This window comes from Nelumbo nucifera, chromosome 5 (genome assembly GCF_055504915.1).
Source record: "Nelumbo nucifera cultivar China Antique chromosome 5, China Antique-T2T, whole genome shotgun sequence".
Classification (NCBI taxonomy): domain Eukaryota; kingdom Viridiplantae; phylum Streptophyta; class Magnoliopsida; order Proteales; family Nelumbonaceae; genus Nelumbo; species Nelumbo nucifera.
Window position 1 is genome coordinate 85,135,795 of NC_142653.1, and position 14,272 is coordinate 85,150,066.

General features: G+C 43.8%; 1 protein-coding gene across 3 annotated transcripts in view; it reads right to left on the reverse strand.

Annotated features, from left to right (window-relative positions):
- Positions 1 to 14,272, reverse strand: part of LOC104612935 (retinal-binding protein) — a 152,800-nt gene that overhangs the window by 71,932 nt on the left and 66,596 nt on the right. For all 3 annotated transcript variants that reach the window (XM_010280593.3, XM_088887375.1, XM_088887374.1), the window contains exon 6: positions 13,043 to 13,083. In XM_010280593.3, coding sequence (XP_010278895.1) covers positions 13,043 to 13,083 — 41 coding nt within the window. The remainder of the gene's footprint in view (positions 1 to 13,042; positions 13,084 to 14,272) is intronic.

The following is a 14,272-nucleotide window of genomic DNA, read 5'->3' on the forward strand; positions in this document are numbered from 1 at the left end:
GTAGGATCTCCGGTACAGCCGTTCGTCTATCATGACGTATTTGGCTACCTGGCGTTGCACCCTTCTGGCTGCATTGCGATCTGCAGGGAGGGTCCTGTGTAGCGGGAAGCTCGTGAGCGGGTCAATCCAGCTTGGTTCTGCTTGAACGACAGGAGCGACCTCCTTTGCCCCCTTGAGAATGCTAGGCCGAGGCAAGTCCTCTCTGTACACGATTCTCATGGTGATGTCACTGGCGCTGGCTAATCTGGATAGGGTGTCGGCCTCAGCGTTCTTTGACCTTGGGATTTGCCTTATAAAGTGTGACTGGAAGTTGAGCAGGGCCTCTCTGACTTTGGATAAGTAGGCGATCATGGTTGGCTCGCGAGCTTCGTACTCGCCGGTGACCTGGTTGACCACGAGTTGGGAGTCGCTGCAGATAACGATGTGCTTGGCTTTTACTTCTCTAGCTAGAGCTAGTCCTGCTATCAACGCTTTGTACTCCGCTTCGTTGTTGGATGCCGCGAACTTAAAGCGTAGCGCGTACTCCAATTTCGTGCCACTTGGGCCGTGCAGAACCATTCCGGCTCCACTGCCCTGTTGGTTCGAGGAGCCATCCACATGAAGAATCCAAGGCTCCTCATCCCAACTCGCGCTTGGCCGAACTAGGAGAGATACTACACTGGCTGCTACCTCACGGGGCTCGGACTCGACCGTCCTGGGAGCTTCGGGCTCACCCGAGCTGGGAGCCTCGTGCTCAACAGGCCTGGGAACTTGGGAGTTGAACGTGCACTCGACGATGAAATCTACTAAGGCTTGGGCCTTAATGGCAGTTCGCGGCTTGTACTAAAGGTCATATTCGCTGAGCTTGACGGCCCACTTCGTCAACCGACCAGAGACCTCGGGCTTGAGTAAGACTTGCCTCAGAGGTTTGTCGGTGAGGACAATAACAGTGTGAGACTAGAAGTACGGGCGGAGCTTTCGAGTTGCAATTACCAGTGCATACGCTAGCTTTTCTATCTCTGGGTATCTGGTCTCTGCTCCCTACAATACTTTACTAACATAATAGATAGGTCGTTGAACCCGATCTACTTCTTTTATTAGTACCAAACTGACCACTTCGTCGCTTGCCGAGAGGTACAGTTCTAAAATATCACCCTCCTCGGGTCGGGTTAAGATCGGCACGCTAGCGAGGTATTTCTCGAGCTCGTCAAACGCGAGCTGACAGTCTTGGGTCCATTCGAACCCTTTGCTTTTGATTGCCTTAAAGAACGGCAGACAGCGGTCCGCTGATTTAGACATGAAGCGGCTTAGGGCGGCTATGCGGCCATTTAACCTCTGAACCTCCTTCAACTTCCGGGGTGATCTCATATCTAAGATGGCCTTAATCTTATCCAGGTTGGCCTCAATGCCGTGCCGGTTAACGATGTATCCTAGGAACTTGCCCGAGGTCATGCCAAAAACACACTTGTTTGGGTTCAATCTCATATTAAACTTGCGCAAAATTTCAAAAACAGAATGCAAGTCTTGTATTAATTCGTGTGAAAATTGAGTTTTGACGACCATGTCGTGCACATAGCATTCTACCTTTCTACCAATTAATGTTGCAAACAACTTATTTACAAGTCTTTGAAAGGTTGCCCCTGCGTTTTTCAACCCGAAGGGCATAACCTTGTAACAGTATAGACCGAACTCTGTGATGAAGGCAGTCTTTTCTTCGTCCGCCATGTCCATCTCGATTTGGTTATAGCCCGAATAGGCATCTAAGAAACTCAGCAACTCGTGCCCTGAGGTCGCATCCACCAAATGGTCAATTCTGGGGAGCGGGAAGCAGTCTTTCGGGCAGGCTCGGTTTAGGTCGGTGTAGTCGATGCACATGCACCACTTGCCGTTAGCCTTCTTTACCAGAACGGGGTTGGCTACCCAGCTCGGGTAATGGACTTCTCTTAAGAAGTTAGCTGGGAGGAGCTTCTCAACCTCCTCGTCGACCGCTTTCCACTGCTCCGGGGCTAGGTTGCGTTTCTTCTGTCTAACGGGCCTACTACAGGATCGGTATTCAGCTTGTGAGTTATAAGGTCGGGGTCTATACCGGGCATCTCTGCCGCAGACCATGCAAAAATATCTAAATTTTGAAGTAAGAAACTTACCAGTTCGGATCGTAGAGGTTCCTGGACGGAAGCGCCGATCTGAAGCGTCTGAGCTGGGTCTGCTGCCGAGGTCGGGACTGCGACTGTCTCTTCCGTGGGCGCGGCTCGTTCTTCGCCTTGCTCCGTAGGCCGCTCCAGTTCGAGGTCGTCGGCCACCTTGGTCTTTCCCTTTAGGGCGGCGACATAGCACTTGCGGGACTTGAGCTGGTCGCCCTGCGCTACCCCCACACCGAAGTCTGTAGGGAACTTCATTGCCAAATGGTAAGTGGAGACCACCGCCCATAGGATGTGTGATTGGCCGACCTATTATGGCATTGTATGGGGAAGGGGTCGCGACCACCAGGAAGTCGTGGCTGAGTCTGACAACGTAGGGCCATGTGCCTACTTCCACAAGTACCGTTATTTTCCCAAGGGGCCGGACTTCTTCTCTGCTAAAGCCCACCAAAGGAGTGTCTGCAGGTTTCAGGTCACTTTTCTGCAACTGAAGTTGGTTGAACGCAGCTTTGAAGAGGATATCTGCCAAGCTACCCGAGTCGACGAGTACGTGACCTCGAAGTCGTTGATTCTCAGCTTTATCACAAGTGCGTCATCGTGGGGGTAGTGAACCCCTCGCGCGTCATCTTCTATGAAGAAAATTGGCTCTTCTGTCCTCGGCCGCTTCGAAGGATTCCGTTCTTCCTGGGCGGCTTCACGAACTGACGTTCGAGCTGCTGCTGAAGTGCAACCTGCGACGATCGATCCTCCCACTATAACATGGATTGTGCCCCGGACCGGCCTCTCTTCCGGAGGCTGCCTCTGTGACTTCTCGGTCGGCCTGCTGCTGGACTCGGGAGCATCCTTACCGTGCTCCCTTGCCGACCTGTTTTATTATTATTATTGTTGTCTTGTACAAATTTCCTTAAATATCCGCGATGGATGAGTTCTTCAATCTCGTTGCGGAGATTTTTACAATTTTCGGTACTATGACCGTGATCTTTGTGAAAGCTACAATATAGATTCTTGTGTCTCTCATTGGGATTTCCCCTCAAACGGGGTGGCCATTTCACATACAGAGCGTCCTTGATCGCCACCAGGATTTTGGCTTGCTTCGTGTTCAGTGGGGTGTAATCAGTTCGGTCCACTGCAGGAGCTCAGAACGACTGACCTGGCTTTGCCCCCCGAGCTGCATCCTTTTTCTTTCGGCTGTCCCCTTGACTGGAAGGCTCTCCTTCCCTCTTCCTCTTTTCGGGCGCGCTTTCGCCCTTCTGGTTGATCTCTTCCTCGGTGGCTATAAACCTGTCCGCGAGCTTAAGGAATTCGGTTATGGTCGTTGGTTGGTTGACGATCATGTGCCACTTGAACTCCTTATGCGTCACGCCTTTCTTGGCTGCTGCAAGGTGCACGGCGGGGTCCAGGTGCGGTATCTGCATACAAGCGTCGTTGAACCGCTTGATGTAACTTCAGATGGACTCTCCCTCTCTCTGCACTTTGCTGAGGAGACTTTCTTTAGTTCGCAGACACCGCTTGCTAGTAACGAAGTGGGACGCGAAGGCTTGCGCAAACTGCGCCCAACTTCTTATCGATCCAGGTGCCAAGTTCCGGTACCATGTACGGGCTGCTCCTCTAAAAGTGGTGGAGAAGGCCACGCGCATGCACGACTCACTAGCTCTCGCTAGGTGCATCTGCGACTGAAAAGCGTCCACGTGATCATTTGGGTCGAACGACCCGTCGTACTTGTCAAGAGGGGGGAGCTTGAAGTCTTTAGGCATTGGGATTGCCAGGAGCTCGGGAGATAGGGGAGACTGGACTGAAAGGAGGGGTGCCTTGGCTTCGCCCGAGCTTACCTCTTCTTTGCCTCCGCGCTCGAGCAGGTCGTGGGTGGCAGATCGGCGATCTCAATGGCGGCTTCGCTGCTTCTTGGCGGGCTCGGCGTTGGTTCTGCTCACCTCCGTGCTGTCAGGAATGGTGTGTGTAGGAAGTAGCTCAGGCTGCTAGTGCTGGCTGCGGATAGAGGGATCCTGCTTGGAGCCTGCGGCCAGGATCTCAAACCGGTTCTCTAGGAACGGGGTATCGGGCTTCGAGGGCTGAGGAGACGTGGACCTGGCGAGCTGGGGTCCTCCCTACCTGACTGCCCGCGGTGAGGCCGGAGTGGTTGGTCTTCCTTGTTTGCTGCGGGAGGAGGCCTGGCTCCTAGGAGGGTTCTGGGGGGCCTCTCCTTGGCGAGAAAGGTGCTCCTCCTGATGGCAAGACCTGGCTTGTTGCGAGGCCGGGTGCCGAGGAGGGAGCTGCGGCTGCTGATGCTGAGGTTGGGGCAGCTGAGGGAATTGCTACTGATACTGGTACTGGGAGACCTGGTGTAGCACGTGCTGTTGATAGATCTGAAACTATTGAAATAGCTACATTTGAGCCTGCATGGCCCGCATGCACTGCACCAAATCTTCCAGCTGGTTCGGGCTGGCCGCTGGGGCACAACCGAGGGTTCAGTGAAGGTTGTTCTGACTGTGGTAGGGAATGGAGCAACAACGGGTGCTCCTGCAAGAGGCACGTTCAAACTAGGGATCCCGTCCGCTGAGAGGGGGACGGTGAACTGTCCGATGCAGACAGTAGGAACCTGGGGCTGTTGCCTGGAGTTATTCATCTCCGTGCTTCGTCCGATATTGCTTGAGGACGCCATGAGCGTTGAGTTTTTGGAGAGTAAAAAGATGTGGAAGTTTAGAGAAAGGCTTTTTGAAGCGTTTCCCACAGACGGCGCCAAATGATGTAGCGTGATCCGGTCACTCCTAGCTGGCACTCACGTGGCTCCTGGAAGATACCTGAGAAGAAGAAAGTTCCCGGAGGGAGTTACCCGGCGGGAACACTCCGATTATTAAGTTAGTACTTGATAAGAGAAGCAAGGAGAAAGATGAAGGCTAAGAGTGAAGATAGCGCGCGTACCGAAGATGAAGAAGATCCCCCTCCTCCTTGATGCTAAGCTCCTTATAGCAGGAATCTGTTACCTCTTGCCCATTGACCTCTGACAGGGCGGGTATAACCACCACTGCCAACCTGCCCAGCCGTTATTGGCAGGGCTGAGGTGGCACGCGCGGGGCCGTCACTCCTAGGTACGTGTCTGTCAAGCATAGGACACCTTCTAAAGGTGGCAGACACGACGCTGCCTGAAGAGGGACACGGCTGCTGTCACCAGATTTGTCAGGTACGGCGGTCGGGCAGGAGATCTTCCTGCCTTCCTTTATGCGGCTCGCCGAGCTGCCACATACTGGGGTGCTTCAAGGCAGATAGGTCCCTGCCTCGAAGCAACGAGGTGCTCCCTCCCAGGTGGGGAAAAGCTTGGCGTCCCTTAGGGGAGAGCCCGGGCTCTCCGAGCTAGGCGAGGGACTGACCCACCGAGGTATTAGCCCTCAGCGAGTTGACTGTCTTTGACTTGGCGTTTCCTTCCCGTCGAGTCGAGATCATGCTGCTAGGTTGGACTGTTCACCAAGCCAGGTCATGCCCACGTGTTTTGGGTTCATGGGGTTGAGCCAAATCGTCCTCCATCAGAAAGCATTGTAGACATTCATTTAAACCTAGTAATAAAAGGTGTTCTTTTTTTGATGTTATCCATTCGGATGTGTGGGGACCTTACCATGTTCCAGCATTGGGAGGCAGTTGACAGGATTCTTGCTTATCTGAAGGGACACCCGAGCAAAGGCATATTGTTTACTGATCATGAACAGTTGAAACTAGAGGCTTATACAGATGCAGATTGGGCAAGATGCCTTGATGACAGGAGATCAACTTCAGGAGTGTGCACCCTTGTTGGGGGTAACCTTGTCTCGTGGAAGAGTAAGAAACAAACAGTGGTGGCAAGATCAAGTGCTGAAGCTGAATACAGGGCCATGGCACATGGAGTTTCAGAACTTCTCTGGATCCGTTCCCTATTAGAAGAAATTGGTGTACAGGCAGAAGAACCTATGATGTTATATTGTGATAACCAGGCAGCAATTAACATTGCCCATAACCCGGTCCACATGATCGAACTAAGCACATTGAAGTGGATAGACATTTTATCAGAGAAAGAGTAACTTCTGGAGAAGTTTGTCTTCCATACATTGCTTCTGATCTGCAGCTTGCGGATGTTCTCACAAAAGGTGTTGCAAATAACAAGTTGGAGCATGATCTACGCAAGTTGGGAATGTTTGACATTTACTCCCAACTTGAGGGGGAGTGCTGAGTTGGGCCTAGTTGTTTTTTATTCTTATTTTAAGCTATTTAGTTAGGAAGTTGTTGGGCTTTAGGCCCATTAGTTTATGTTTTTAAGTTGTGACTATTCAACTACATTAGTAGCCACCCTACTAAGGGCATCCTTGTAATATCTCATTCTTTAAGTTAAGTATAAATATAATGAGGGGTTGGCGGCTAGGGTCAATTCAAGAATCCTGGTTGACTTCCTACTCTTTTCTCCCTCTCTTTTCTTCTCTACTCAGTGATTTCTACTGGAAATATGGATGACCCAATCGTTTATGCCATAAATCCCAAACATTATTTCTCCAATCGTTTATGCCATAAATCCCAAACATTATTTCTATAACTCAATATAGAATCAAACAAAGAAGAACTAAGTAAAGATGAGGATGCCCTTGGTTGAGACTTCTCGAACTCCAGCACAAACATACGGCCCAGCCTACGCCCCTTCCCTTTCATTTTCCCAGTGTACCAGTCCTGTATTAAGCAACCATCATGAGAAAAATGTGAGAACATTTCCTTCATCAACAAGTTGACCAACAAAAATCAAATTAGTCGTAAGGTTGGGTACTAAGAGGGTTTTGGAGAGAGGAAAGGATCTGGTTGATGACGTTGAAGGGACAGATCATTACTACCAATGATGTCTAACTTTTCACCATTAGTAGTAATAATATGTTTATGGTGACTTTTAGTGGAAGGGATTAGGTGGTTTAAGTAGCTCCTGTCATATGGTTGGTGGCACCTGAATCTATAATCCAAGCATGTGAAGGGGAAGAACAATATGCAGAGAACTTACCAGAAAAGCCAATAGCAGAGAAAGTAGAGGAAATAGCAGAAGATACCAGTTGCCGAACCCTTTCTTCATCCATGACACCTGTTGATTCACCTTTCACTGAAGACTAACCCTTGGTAGAAAGAGTGTCTATTGTTGGTCCATTTGTTGCCTGATAGGCCCGGGGCTGATTCTTTTTCTGAGAGCCCTTAGCTGGTCTGATTAGATAGTCTGGAATGATGTGACCATGTTGATTACAATAGGTACACATATTCTTCTTCTTACAGTGAGATGCAATATGTCCAAAACCCTTACACTCATAGCACTGGGTTTTGGAGAGGTACTTGGAGGTTGGCTTCTTACCCCCATGAGCAACAAAGGCTGTTTCAGCCCCAACTTCAGCCATCTTCCCATCAAACCTGGCTGCAGTGAGAAGTCTAGTCTCTTCTCTCAGAAGTTCCCCTAAAACAAAATTCATATCTGAAAGTGTTCCCCTACTTAGAATGTTGGACCTGATTATCTCATATTTTGGTCTTAGTCTCATCAAGAACTGAGTCACCTTTCTCTTCTCAATGTGCTTCTGAATATATTTCATACACTCCACTAGATCCGAGGGTTCAATGTGAACAATCTCATATTCAGCCCATAAATCAAGAAAACCAGAATAATACTCCTGTATCCTCCTATCTCCTTGGCTGTAAGAGAATATTTCTGATTCTATCTAATATTGCTTAGATACGTTGGACTGTTGATAAACCTTTTCTAGATACATGTACATCTCATATGCTGTTTTAATTCTCCTCATGGGTACATATATATGATAGTCAATAGAACTCAGAATCCAAGAAACAAGTTTACCATTGTCCAACTTCCATTGTTGTAAAGCTTTGGCCTCGGCCTCAGCTGGTTTGGTGACCATTCCATTCAGATATCCTTTTAAACCCTTTCCCTCAACATAAAAGTCAAAGTGAAATTTCGACATCCCATAGTTCTGTCAATTCATCTTTACAGGGATGATATCACCTCTATCTGAAGCCATTACAGCAAGACAATAGGACAAGTAGGGTTCACTTGAAGTTTAAAGAAACTAATCTGAAGAAAAACTTGATCCAAAGACAAGTGAAATAGGCTGTAATCAATCCAAGAGAACAAAAAAAAAAAAAAACAAACTGAGATAGAAACCCCTTACTTTCACTGGAGATTGTCCAAGATCCAAAACAAAGGAAAGTTGAACACAGTCTAGAAAAGGAAAGTCCGGGTGCAGCTGCCAAGTGTTAGACAGTTTGTATGCCCTTAGCTCCAATCAGTTTTGATGTACTTTAGACATTTAGTGTAAATGAATAAAGTGCATGTTTGATTCATGTTGTGTGGTATGTTTCTGTGTAAGACCCTTAAACTGGACACTTAATGAGACTTGTGTTAGTTTAAAATGTTCACAACCAGTGGATCGGTCTAGGGAGACCTATCCTGATAAGGCTGACACTGGTGTGCCGCCAAGTGTTGGGGTGGCCTGTCTCAGCTACGAGGGTGAGACCCAAAGCACATGCAGTGTAGGACTACTTGAAACCTTGAACCGGACCAGATTTCCAGTATTGCCCTGGACCTTGGTGATGAGTGGGCAAAACAGGAAAGTTACACCTGACCCCTAGACTTGATTATGATACTGCACTAAGTGGCGGATTGGGCTGTCTTTGATATGCCAATCAGTGAGATCCTTAGAGGGGGTCAAAACCTGGGTATGTTGGGATGGTTCATGAACCCATCTGAGTAGGTGATCATAGTGATAGGATCAGCCCCTTTGTCGGACAAAGGTAATGATCGGGGATGCACTCTCTCTGATGGAAACCAAAACTGCCGGCAGTCGATTTCAACCGTTGGAATTTTGTTTTGCAAAATATATTTATAATGATATAATATATATGTACGGTTTCAACTTGATTGCAAAAAGGTTTTAATCCCCGGGGTCCATCCAAGAGGAGAGTGCAGCACTGTGTCTTGCAGTCGAGGGAGGGGTCCTCTCTTGTCGGGCAGTGTTTTGGATCATTATGGGCTGAGAGGTTGAGTGTAAGGCCATTTAGGGTAATACCTGATGGGCTAATCTTGCATCTGCCCACAATCCCTGAGTTTTTATAAGATGGCTTGGCCCAGGGACCACTTAGTGTAAGTGTTGGGCCCATAGAGTCCATGTGATGGGCTCAAGGGGTTCACTGGGCTTTCCAGTGAATTCGGGTAGGCTTTGTAACAGAGGATGGGCCGAACCCATCTGGCTGATGTGTAGATCAATGCTTGGGTCCCACGCCATACAAAGAAGCCCAACTGGGCAGCAGTTTGGAAGCCTATTGAGCACTTGATGCATGTAGGGCCTAAAGCCCATTTCAAACTAGGTTGATTTGATCAGTCACTTAAAGGGGCGGATATGAGGTTAGGTCAGGCCAAAAAGGATTGGGTCTTAACCCTATCCACTCATGGAGACCAAATTCAAATTAGGATTTGAATCTGGTAGCCTCCTGATAAGACCAGGAGTGGGTTGATCTAATCTGCAGATAGGATTAAGAAGACTCCTTATCCAAATACAGATTTGGATTAGGATAACTCCTAATGAGATTATGAAGTTTCTTAATCACTAAGAAAAGAGGAGAAAACCCTAATTTCGAATTACAAGAATTCGAACCCTAAGGGTATTCGCAGAATACACTGCATCTTGAGATAAGATCTCAGAGAAAACCCTAGAGAGAAGAAAGTTGTTCGCCACCTTCTGTTCTAGTTCTCTCCTCCAGTTTCAGCCGCCATCTACTGCTAGTTTGTTTTCTCAGTGAGGGAAAGATCAAGAAAGGTTCTTGATATCAATCTTTGTTGAAAGTTTGATTGTGTGTGGTGCTCATTGCTTCCATCAAGTTCTTCAGAAGAACCTGGTTCGTGGGACGAACACTGCTGGTTCTGCTTCATTATCACTGTGTCATCTTCAGTGGGAGCGGTTCTTGGAAGTTTCTTTGGGCGTGAACACCGACGTTGGGAGATACTATTTCTTCGGATCAGGTATATCCCTTCCCTTCCTTTTGGTTCAGATCTGGTTCGGTTTTGGTTTAAGTCAGATCCTTGAATACTGTATTCTAAATTTAGGGAATATGATTCCCAATTGGAAGAAAGGTAAGAAATTTTTGAAATTCGCCTACCCATTCCGCACCCTTTTGGCATCCATACGGTGGATCTTACCATTCTTTCACCAAGAAGAGTCCAGATCTCTATCAAAACTTCACAGATTTCCGTAAAAATTTCAGAATATGTTGAGAAGGGCTAGGAGACAACTCCTTTCAAATCTTGCTGCAAACGGAGGTCAAACGAGGGAGATCCAATAAAATCTCTCTTTTTGGGTGCGTAGAAAACAGAAGAGGAGTTCCTGGATAGATCAAAACAGTCCAGGACCACTCGGCAGAGCTGTAGGTTTTCAGTAGATCACGAAGGCAAGATGGATCAAAGAGAAGGAAGATCAAAGAGCAACCCGCTCTGATACCATGTGAACTGAATTCGGATCTAGAAGAAAACAGATCTAGGGGTGTCAAGAATAGTTGACCCCCACCCCAAAGAGCCTCTTCTATATTAAAGATATTAAAGAGATAAAAAGTATGTACAGTTACAAGAATGCCCTTACAAGTCTGAAAGATAAAAAGAACAAATAAAATAATAAGAACTATGATACTGTACGACAAGGACTACTCCAATAATGTACATCAAGATATATCTTCACAGAAGCCTACAATAATATTAATTGAGCTAAATCTATTGATGATAAGAGGTTTGCTTTGAGCCAAGTTTTAAAATGCTGGCATTAATGGAAATGTTAGTCATCTAAACAAAGGCAACATGTCAGAAATGTCAAAATTTCCAATAGAAATATTGTAAAAAATATAGACATCATGGAAACATTGTTAAACAGACAAGGGTTCCAACATTCATTTGGACAAGGATGGGTAAAAACAATTGGTCCAAGAAAAATGAATTTAGTTTTCAAATGTAGAAACGTCAACAAGAAAGATTATGAAATTAGTAGACACAATAAAGAGGATACAGATTAATATAGCATGCTTACAAGAAACTAAATACAAGGGAAAAAGGCTAAAAAATTAATATCTGTAAACTATGATACTAAACTATCATATTAGGGATAAGTGAATAATATAAATGGAGTAGCAATAATAGTAGATAAAATCTAAAAAATAAAATTGTAAATTTTAACAAGGTCGGGGAAATAATAATTTTAAGTAGACTTGTTCTAGGCATGCACTACAATATTAACGATATTTGGCAATATCCCCATTTGCTAGGTGACAATATGAAATTTTCCAAGGATCTTTTTCTCCCAAATATCCCCGATATTTTGCGATATGCTAGCGATATTTCAGATTTCTTTGATAGACTATATATTTAAAATTTAAAATTTTAGAATATTTCATTGGCTTACTACTTTGATATGACTCACTAACCATCATAACTTTTCCCTAAAAGTAGCAACAGGAAATTGATAATTTGATCATTGGCTTACTACTTTGATATGATTCACTAACTCACTATAATTCAAAAGAAAAAGAAAAATGCATATAACTACAAAAGAGTATTCTCAATCTAATCAAAACATATAATAACAATAAAGACAAAAGTTCAAATGGAAAATAATTGACGTATATAAAGAAGAGAAGATGGCTAAACACCAAAAGGGAGACAAAGAAAAACATTCCTAGTACAATCTCTTAGTTTTTCCTATTTAACTTGTATAGTTCTTTGCTATGGATTTGAGCCTTAAATGTGCAATTATATTTCTTCAATGATCTCTTGAAGGTTTATTAACTAATTCTATGTTTCTAGAAAACTTTCCTATGTTTTAGATTTCCTCAAATATCTTAGCAAAATTTCTCCAACTCTACATGAAGAAATGTTAATCAACATCGAAATTATGAACCATTGTTCAAGGTAAAGAAATCAACATAGTTAGTCATTGTGCACCTCAAGTGGATTTATAAGAAAACATTAAAAGACAATATTGGGAAAACATAACTGGACTACAAAAAATCCAAATGAAGAGAAGATTTTTATAGGAGATCAAAACAGGCATGTGAGGAAAGGAAGTAGATACCCAATACGATAGGGTGCAAGGAGGATTTTGGTTTAGGGAGAGAAATGAAATAGGAGAAACAATTTTAGAATTTACAATAACCTTTTTCCTGGGCAGAATTTACAATAACCTATGACATAACAATAGTAAATACATAATTTAAAAAAAAGATGAATGCTTAATGACATGTAAAAGTGGGACAAAGTCAAGTTACATAGATTTTTTTACTAGAACAAAACAAATAATGTGTAAACACTGAAAAATCATTCCAAGCAAAAAACTTAACTACACAACATAGTTTGATGGTAGTAGATGTGCCCATTAAAAGATGGAAGAAACAAAGAAAGGGAAATAGTTACCCAAGATTTAGGTGAGCAAATCTAGTAAGGTCCTTTCATAAAAGAATGATATTGCCACCAGCATTCATGTGGTGTGACTGGTGTCTATACATACAAGCACAGATGCATGTATTCATACATATAATGAGAGGGAGAGAGAATATACATGTGCATATTTATGCGATAGTTGAAGAAGAGAAGAGGAAATTATGGAAATCCCCTTTTTAAGTAGGCAGGTTATAAGAGGTTCACTTGCATAGGTAATGTACAATGAGAAATTTTCCTTTGAATTTATAAAGCAAAATGTAATAAAGAGAAAAGAGCAGAAATGGTTTGAGGCTGATATGTTATTTCCATTTAAATACTACAACATGAGTAGAAACAGCAAAAAACAGTGCATCTCAAGCTATGCTCGTTTTCTATTTTCTGGATAAGTGAAAAAGAATTTACCAAAGAGGAGAAAGAAAGGAATAAGAAATACAAAAGGAAAAGAACAATGTACCCTTGATCATCATTTATTTGCCGTATAAAATCAAGTAGGACCTGCATCGGATGCAAGAATTAGAAGATGGAACTAATTGGGTGACACCCAACAGAAAACATGAAACTATAAAAGCAACTTTGAGAAATGCAACATGAACTACGGGGTGAAGATAGATTAGAAGTTAAAAGAAGTGAATCACAAGCTATAGCATCCTGATACCTTAAAATATTCAGAATACCTATGTCAACAATGATAAGTTACTAACTCCAGTATCAAATATTGTTTACAAGTTTCAAGCTTATGAACATTTGCAATAAATGCAAAATTTAATACTCGCCCAAGAGGCCATCAAGAACCCACCAACAACAAAAACATGACTTCCAACAGTTTGTAAACTCACTATAGTTAATTGATACTGGTTTTGAGGGTAGTTGCTTTACATGCTGTGTGCCCATTCAGCCCAGTTTCTCTACATAGTCTCATGTTTATAAGTTAACAAAGACTCAATTGTTATGTCCTATTTTATCCCATTTACTGTGCCTTTTAAGATGTCAAAATGGGGATAACAATTGATAGTGGGTGTGAGGTTGGACGATTGTACTATCTGGATGGTGGTGGTTTGTAGAAAGCATTGCATACTATACTAACTCCACCAATGTCATTCTTGGTTGGGCCATTCATCTCTTCTCATCCTAAAGCAGTAAGTTTCAAGTCCTTGTTAACTTAGTAGACATCATAGTGTCATTTGCTCCAAAAAGTGATAATAGAGTCTCAAGTCCTTGTGAACTTGTTCATTATAATCTTTGGGGTTCCAATCATGTTGAATCATATAACACATTCAAATACTTTGTAATGTTCATGATAATTATTCAAGAATGACTTGGATTTATTTAATGAAAAAGCATTTTAAGTTGTTTACTATCTTTAATTCTATGTTGAAATTCAAAATCAATTTGGTGTTTTTATGAAAGTGTCTCTGTAATCCTGATTTTATATCATTAATAAAATTTCACTGTTATTGATCAAAAAAAAAAAGTGTTTCTTTCCAATTACGCAATGGAATATTTGCATGAACCTTTTCAATCCTATTTTGATTCTTATGGGATTATTCATCAGTCTTCTTGTTCATACACACCACAGCAAAATGGTGTGGCTAAACAGAAAAATTAACATTTAATTTATGCAGCTTGAAATCTATTAAATCAGATGTTAGTGCTCAAAGTTTATTGGAGTGATGTCACTCTAACC